At 39.1% G+C, this 8,848-nt stretch overlaps 1 protein-coding gene across 1 annotated transcript; it reads right to left on the reverse strand.

The window, feature by feature from the left end:
- Positions 1-2,690: 2,690 nt before the first annotated feature.
- On the reverse strand, positions 2,691-6,140 carry LSM5 (LSM5 homolog, U6 small nuclear RNA and mRNA degradation associated). The gene is made up of 5 exons (XM_045564542.1): positions 6,039-6,140; positions 4,758-4,853; positions 4,443-4,470; positions 3,359-3,431; positions 2,691-2,946 (listed from the first exon to the last, which is right to left on the reverse strand). The coding sequence occupies exons 1-5, from the start codon at positions 6,082-6,084 to the stop codon at positions 2,914-2,916; spliced, it is 276 nt and encodes a 91-aa protein (XP_045420498.1). The 5' UTR covers positions 6,085-6,140; the 3' UTR covers positions 2,691-2,913.
- Positions 6,141-8,848: the final 2,708 nt, after the last annotated feature.

Here is an 8,848-nt window from a genome sequence, read left to right on the forward strand (position 1 = left end):
TACTTTCCTGTCTTATCCCCATTGGTCTTTGAATGCTACCTTGCTTTCTGATGTCATAATCAGTTATTAAGTAATTAACCATTAATTAATTGTGGTAAGAAACATTGACAAATACAAAACTGGTGGGTTAAAATGGGATGAGGAACAAAATATTTACGTGGTCTTGGATAGTCACTGCCACACCAGCAGCACCCTGCAGCAGCCTAAGGCAGTTCTCAAGCTTTGGGAAGGGACTGAATTACCTGGGGAACTTGGAAAAAGACAGAGGCCCAAGGTCCTAACCTTCAGCAAGCTTGGGCCTCTGTGTTCTTCAGTAGCTCTAAGTGATTCTGCTACTGTACCAGTTTTCAAACCAACGTTTGAGGAAAAACCTACCAAAAGTCACCAGTGCCCAAACACCTTGTACCTTTTCTGCCATCTCACTTTTGCTGAGGCCTCACCTTTGCTTAAATGCCCTGCCTCTACAGAAATTGCCCCACTCACCAGCAACCTGCCAAAGTGAAAACCATATATGGTCAGCACCTAATACAACATCCTTTGAGCTTAAAACCACCCATCTTGCCCTGCGGAACAATCACATCATTTTCTCCCCCATTTTTACTCACCTAGATCCAATGTTCCTGGCCCACACACCAATTATCAGGGGAATTTGGAGGGTCCAATAAATAGTATCTCTATTATTTAGAACAGTAGCTTTTAACCAGGGGTGATTATTTTGCCCTTGGGAGACATTTGGCAATATCTGAAGCCATTTTGGTCACAACTGGGAGGGCAGGGGTGGTAAGAGAGTATCCTATTAGTACCTAATGGGTAGAGGCCAGCGATGCTGCTAAACTTCCTATAATACACAGAAAGCTCACACGAGTAAGAACTATCCAGACAAAAATGTCAATAGTGCCAAGGTTGAGAAATGTGGATTTAGAATAGTACCCATTCTAAATGACTTGCAGATAAGACAAAAGTATAAGCAGATGGGAGTCATACCATTAACTTTATTAGTGCTGAAGACTAGATTAGGAGACATAGTTATCTGCTGGGAGTGGACCTCCTATTCCTGAACCCCAGAAGCAGACTCATTCATGTAGCCAGACTAGATACCCATATGCCTCCCCAAGTGATCAGGCTTCTATAAAACTCATAGCACGTTGCAGCTAAGAACATGTGCTTCTTGCAGGTTACTAACTCAGATCAGGAAAAAAGGAAGAGCTGGGCATGACCACCAGCTCCCCTGGGATAGGGAATAAAGGGGTGGAATGAGGCCGGTGTTACATCATTCAGCTTCCCTCCAAAGGGAAAGAAACAACAGGAGAGGGAAAGTACTCCCCCTGAATAAGAGTCAGAAACAGTGGTGTGCAGCAACTGACTCCTCAGAACCAACTGTTAAATCTTTGGGAAGTTTGCAAGCCAGTTGTTAACCCCTTGGTAGCTTGAAATCAGCCAGGGTAGTAATAGGTACACCACATCATAAATCAGAAAATACTATTATACAAATCAGTGTTTTGTTTTTTGAAAAATAAAGTTGGATCCTTTTTCCATGTGGAAATACTAAAATTCCAGATGGATTCAAGATTTAAATGAAACAAAGAAAACATAAAGACCCCAAGGAAAAATATAATAAGAGCAAAAGAGGTCCTTCTAATCCACGTAGACCAAAGAAAAAACTGTAACAGACTAGGTCAAAATGTAACTATTAATACATAAAAATACAGTATTTATGTCAAAAAATACCACTAACTGGCAAACTACAAACTAGGGAAATTATTAACAAAATACATGACTAAGAGTAATTTATCAAGAATTCTTACAAATTAGTAAGAAAAAGATAAACATCTCAATGGCAAAAGCCTTGGATAAGTAATTTAAAAAATACAAATGAGTTCAAAACTAATAAAGAAAATTTTAGACATACCAGGTTTGGCTGTTACATGGCAAAGAGAGGAGAAGACAGAACACAGCTAACACTGGGAAGGATGTAAAGGGTACCATAAAAAACTCCTGGCAACAGTGTAAGCCAGTATAAACTTTTGTTGGTAACATGACAATATATACTCTCTGATCTTACATTTATCAATTTATTCTAGGAAAAACAAAAATGTATAAAGATTTAGTGAGACTACTGTGGCTATTAAGAATAGGCTAAATAATTTATAGTAAATCCATTTAATAAAATACCCTGTACACATTAATGTTGTTGAAATATATAACATGGAAAGCTAGTCACCATTTAAGTTTTTAAAAGGACTTAAATGGAGGCTAAAAACAGTATAATCAAATGAGCAAGTTTTTGTAAAAATAAAATGTGTACTGAAAGTGTACTGAGAAAGTCTAAGAGGATACAAGCAAAATGTGATCTTTTCCTTTTTGCTTACTTGCATTTCTATAATTTGCATACATTACCCGTGCATTTTGTTTGCTTTTAATAGGAGTTAATGGAATTTGAGTTCAGCAGAGAAATCCTCCTTACAAAACATCAGAGTTTGAAATGAATTTTCTAAGTAATCATTTCAGGCTTTTTAAATGTACCTGTTCAAATCAAAGTTCATCATTTTCTTTGGAACAATTTTTGTTTGAGAATCAAATGGTCATGTACATGAGGAAGCAAACAGGCATAAAATGACAGGAAAGTAAGTGGCAAAATATCTATAATCTTTGTCCCACTGGCTACTGCAATACAATAAATGAAATCACAATTAACAAAAAACATCTTTATTTTAGTCTTCAAAGAAGAAATTCTTTTCTTCTTTTTCCAAGATAATCATGATTAACTTACAAAATGGGTATATGTCTTCAAAGTATTTCCCTTTAACGGGAAACTGCTTTATAGCATGTAAATATTAAAAAGTAAAAAAAAAAATTCTATTTTTTTGTCGTTTTAAGACAAAACAGAATCTAGCATAAATCAAGGAAACCCATTCATACTTCAGGTCCTTCTCCTCCAGGAACTAGCTGCATAAGAGGAAAAAGAGTTTATTAATAACACCCCACCACGTCATCTAAACCCCTACTAAGAGCTCATCACCACCAAAAGCCACCTTTACCTCTTTCCCCCTCCCTCACATTCCCACTTTTCCAGATAGTATCTGTTTATAATTCCCAACATCATCAATGAATACTTAGTGTCTCAACAATAACTCCTGACAAAATAAAAGATTAAAAAGCCCAAGCAAATTGATCTTTAAGCCCAATGCCTCTTCAATACCTCAGCTTTAGGGCCCTGACCACAGAGAATCCCCTTCCCATTTTAAGCACCACTGGGCCATGATCATTTAGTCAAGCAAGCAGCATTTCAAGTTAGTTCTGTAATCGTGCCCCACAAAAATAGGCTAGCATCTAAATAAAACACCTTTAATGGTCTTACCATTGTTATATTATTTCCATTTAGCAAAATCTGATCTAATTTAGTAATTCTTCTTCCTTCTGGTGTGATTTCACTAAATGAACAGACAAAATAAAAGAGTCAAGATAAACAGTGATAATCAAAGCTAACATTTCAGAAACACTTTCCTTCCCTAAAAAGGTTATTCTTGTTATAGAAATCAATGTGAGGTCAGGCAATTCTACCAACAATTTTCAGAGACAAAGGATATTCACCAGGTAATGTACATTCTTCATCAAAGGCAACAGAGTAGACTGATGGCCTAAGATCTACATCCACCAGACTAATCTTCATAAAAAGAAACTGAAACTTGCCAAGGAGATCAAATATGAAATGAAATGTTTAGCAGCCTCACTCTTTTTCTTTAACACATCTATTACTGTTGATTCCTATATATTAAACCAATCTGTATCAATTCAGTTTTTTTGTTTTTTAGAGACAGAGTCTTGCCCTTTTGCCTGGGCTACAGTGGCATCATCGTAGCTCACTGCAACCTCAAACTCCTGAGCTCAAGCGATCCTCCTGCTTCAGCTTCCCACGTAGCTGGGACTACAGGTGTGCCCAGTTAATTTTTGCATTTTTTGTTGAGACCTTACTCAGGCTGGTCTCAAACTCCTGGTCTCAAGCAATTCTCCCACCCTGGACTCCGAGTGCTAGGATTACAGGCGTGAGCCACCGCTCCCGGCCTCAATTCAATTTTAAAAACAGAGATATTGGTCATAATCTTTATAATGAATGTAATTTAGCTATCATTTATATTTTGTTATACAGTTAAATGCTCTTATTATCAGTTCCTTGATTTGACCTGAGCCTTAAGATTCCTGGCTGTTTTTAGTATCTCTTACTAAAGCTTTGTCTCTACTAAATTCCTAGCAATATAGTGACAATTACATTAATAACCCTTTGATCCAATTTTACAAGCATCAGTAGAAAAAATTTCTATCTTTAAGGTACTTCCAACACATAATGGTTTCTCATCAATCATTTTACTGACTCAGTATTACTAAATCTGCCTTTCATTAAAAAGAGAGATTATCCCCAATTCTTTAATTTTAACGCTACTTACAATTCAGTGACATCTTCCAGTACCATATCTGAAATTTGGGGTTAAGAAAATATATATACCACGTTGAATTTACTCTAACTTCTGCCTTTGTTCAGTTTTAATTATAATGTTTACCACAATGGCTCAAATTCAAAATGCATGTTGCCAATAGAAATTTTATTTTCTTTCAGTACACGCACCTCTTAAAACATTATCACAAGTTCCCTGAGAATGAACTGATTTTTATTATAATAATCAGACATATAGTGATTGTATTTCTTAAGTCATTAAAAAACGAAGAAAAACCTATACCACCACCACCTTTTAAAAGGATACTGACAAAGTCATCAAATCCTAGAAGAGTACCAACAATTTCCTTATCGCTCTTCATAACAATATGAATTCTTGATCCTATACATTTGTCCACAAGCTCTGTGAATGAGAAAAGATTATTCTATTCATTCATTATTTCAACAAATATTTGAGTACCTACTGGCACTCTTACTTGCACATGGCAAAAGATAAACCAGGAAAAACATTCATTCAACAACCGTAGGTCTTATAATACAAATCTCTGTTGAATCATGCTTTTACAGAAACGTTTTCCTTGGTCTCCACTTACCTCTTCTTTGTAGCAATTTATGACTGTGGTTTTATGTTTATTTTAGATTATTTGCGATTAATAAATGAGCGCACACACGTGCATACACACACACACACACACACACTCTCTCTCTCCCCCCAATCTCTAAACTCCATGAGGGCAGAGACCGTGGTTACTTTTGCTCATCATTGTGTCCCCAGTGGACAGTGTCTGGTATATACTGGGCATGCCAAGAATCTGTTGAATGAAGGAACGAAAACTTTTCAATCCCGGCCACGTCTACTAACTCAATCGCTTTTCACCAGCTACAAAATATTAGAGAGACATAATTATATTTGCCAGAGCCTCTTTCCTGTCACTACTTCCCTCACCTAATGCAATCTATTCTCTGTCCTCTGACAACAGCTTGAACATCTCTGGCCAGTTTAGCATTATTCGGCACGATGTTTTACTAGTCCAATATTCTCTCCTGCACTGGCTTGTGTGCTGTTTGAATGCAATAGCTACCTATGGTTTAAGTTTATTGCTACATAGTGCCCAGGCAGGGTGTTTGGTGTCCAGATGCTCGATAAGTGCTCGTTAAACGAATGATAGAACTAGTTTCCAGATTCCTCTTTTAAGGCCCATTCCAGACCGCGGTGCTATTCTCAACCAACGAGATATACTACAGGGTTTATTCAATCTGGGGATCTTAAATGCCGGGTAGAGAAGTGAGACTGCCATCCAGATTCCGTACAGGCGAGTTCACAACAAAGAAGGCCGACGACGAATTCACTAAGTGTGGACCTTTCCCCGAGACGATCTGGTCTGTGGAGTGAGAATACTGCCTGGAGGAACCGTAACACGTTAGACAGCACGGAGGTCTGGCGCCGCAGAGACTTGGAGCTGAGAGACGAGCCGCGGCGGGGGAAAGTATTCCCCACGCTCCGCCAGGGCTGCCCCGGCCGCAACCCCTCGGCCTCTAACCCTGAGCTTCAGCTCCCTGGCCCCGCTCCCCACAGGACAGCGATTACCTAGCGGCAGCAACTGCGACGGGTTGGTAGTAGCGTTGGCCGCCATGGCTACGCCGGAAGTGGCCTACGACCATCGACGTTGGGACGGCTACTTTGAAAGAGCGCGCTTCCGCTTTTTTCCGCAGCCCGGGCAGGCTCGACCAATCTGAGGCCGAGCGAGCGATCTGGCGGATCCACGTGGCTCGTGTCCGCTCGGTTTTTTTCCCAGGCGGTGAGATCCCGTGGAATATTTCCTGTCCTCTCAACGTTCTGCCGTCTTGACACACCACTCAGTGTACTCTCGAAGTTTCGCGGAACCGTTAAGGCTATCTTGCCTTGTGAATAAATTCTTATAACCGGAATGGCTTTGCAAAACAGAGAAACCTTTGAGTCGTCTTTTTTTTTTTTCCCCCCTAAAAAGTTGTGTCTCGTCTCAAGTTAGTTGTCTTTCTTCAGACCAGGGTAAATCAGTTCGAATTTCCTGCCACCAATTCACTGTGTTGCAATTTTCGTAAAAGCTACTTATTTTCTTAAGGAATCTACTGCTTTTTAAAAAATCCAGTGGATTGGAAACCCGCATTTCTTTTTTTTTTTTTTTTCAGACACAGCCTCACTCTGTTGCCCGGGCTAGAGTGCCGTGGCGTCAGCCTAGCTCACAGCAACCTCAAACTCCTGGGATCAAGTGATCCTCCTGCCTCAGCCTCCCGAGTAGCTGGGACTACAGGCATGCGCCACCATGCCCGGCTAATTTTTCTAAATATATTTTTAGCTGCCCATATAATTTCTTTCTATTTTTAGTAGAGACGGGTCTTGCTCTTGCTCTTGCTCAGGCTGGTCTCGAGCTCCTGAGCTCAAACAATCCTCCCGCCTCGGCCTCCCAGAGTGCTGGGATTACAGGCGTGAGCCACCACGCCCGGCCTGAAAACCCGCATTTCTTTTTAAAGATTTTTTTGTACTGGGGATTTAAAATGTTTTTTGTTTTAAATTTTTTCTACTGTATTTAATTCATCGTTGTTATCTTTTTATATCTAGGCTCTTATTCACTGTTTCCTCAAGAAACAATTACTGACAGACAACCACCAGATGGCACTCTAAATTATAGGTTAATGTCATCATACTTGGAAAAAGTCATGCTTTTGCACGTGTTTTGAAAAGTATAGAAAGTAAACAAATTCTCTGCCATATTCTATTTTATTAACATATTTGTATCCTAGGAACTTAAAGCTACGTAGACTAAACATAAGAGGCCACAGAGAACATCATTCATAGATACAAATGGTTGTTTAAGTACCCATCATTCCTTCATAGAACTATTACTGAACTATTAGTTGCATACTATTTGACTAGCAGTTTCCTGAGTATAAAACAGTGTACAGAACAGAAGTGGTCTTCTGCCCTTGCAGGAGCTTAAAGATGAATGGGGGAGAAAGACAAGTAACAAACATGCACAAGGCAGCATGAAATTTAATATGTAAAACAAAAGGCCTGTTTTAGTTTTAGGGATCCTGGAGAACTCAACTAATTTCAAGCCAGTCTTGGGGTTTTTGCTGTTGTTTTTGTTTGTTTGTGCATGCCATAAATATTGAGCACCTACTATGTGCCAGGACACTTACAAATACACTATATACATTTGTAATGTTTACAATCATCCTTTGCAAGCAGGTATGATAAAGTTGCTCATACTCAAGAAAAGTTAAATAACTCACCCAATGGCCACATAGATAGCTTGGGAAGCTTCACAAAGGAATTGACAGGAGGCTAGTCTTGGAGGATGAGTAAGAGTTATATAGGCAGAAAAGGGGCAAGAGTGGCATTGCAAGTAGAGGAAACACCATGTGCAATTGCCATGTGCTCACCTCCAAACCTCTCTTGTTGCACTTTTCATTTAACTGTTACATACTTCTCTAAATTTAGCATAAAAACCCTTTCCTTCCCAAATGTTTTCCCTTAATGACACCAGTCTTTAGTGATTTTACTTTATTGTACTTTATGACACTCCTCCCCCAAGTCCTGATAAAATCTTGCTCCATCCTTCAAGACCCTGCTCAAATACCAACACCTTCTACAACTCTTGCAGACTTGGACTCTCTCATTGCCTGGCAGCAACATTAGTAGTTCTCAGAATGTTTTCAGTGTATTTTCTTGTAATCATCTATCAATAGGGTTACCTCAAAAGACTGTGAGTTCCTCAAGGCCAAGCATTTTGGGAAGCAGTAATGTATAGTGATTAAATCTAATGGTTTTGAATGAAATGATTTTGGTTCAACCTCTAGCTCCACCACAGTTCCGTCTAATTATTTAACCATGGGCAAGTTATTTAAGCTTAAGTCTCAATTTACCCACTGGAAAACATAGGGATAATTGTATCTACTCATAAGATTATTGTGAAGATTAAATGAGATAATCCATGGAAAGTGATTAGCATAGGACCTGGCACATAGCCCTATCAGAATCTTCTGATCCGTAGTCAGATGTGTTATCCACTGCACCACTGGCCCCCTCAGTAAGCCCTATTAAATGTGAGCTAGTACTACTTATCTTTGTTTCCTAATACCTAACATGATGGCTGGCTCAGAGTAGGGGCTACATAAAGCTAGCATTGCTACCGGATTTCACATTTATCTTTTTTTATAAGCAGACATAAGCCACTTTAAGGCAGCAATTTCTTTTCTTTAATGCACTTTGCCTACCACATTTCCAGGCTGTAGGGTCTAATGAGTGTTCTTTGAATTGATTCTCACTATTTCATTCATTCTCCTTAATCTTCATAGGGTTCTAAATACAAAGTAGTGCCAAATTTGTTTGTGAAGCCCTTTCTTTTCCTTTACTGG

The sequence above is a fragment of the Lemur catta genome, chromosome 11 (assembly GCF_020740605.2).
Source record: "Lemur catta isolate mLemCat1 chromosome 11, mLemCat1.pri, whole genome shotgun sequence".
NCBI classification, from domain to species: Eukaryota; Metazoa; Chordata; class Mammalia; order Primates; family Lemuridae; genus Lemur; species Lemur catta.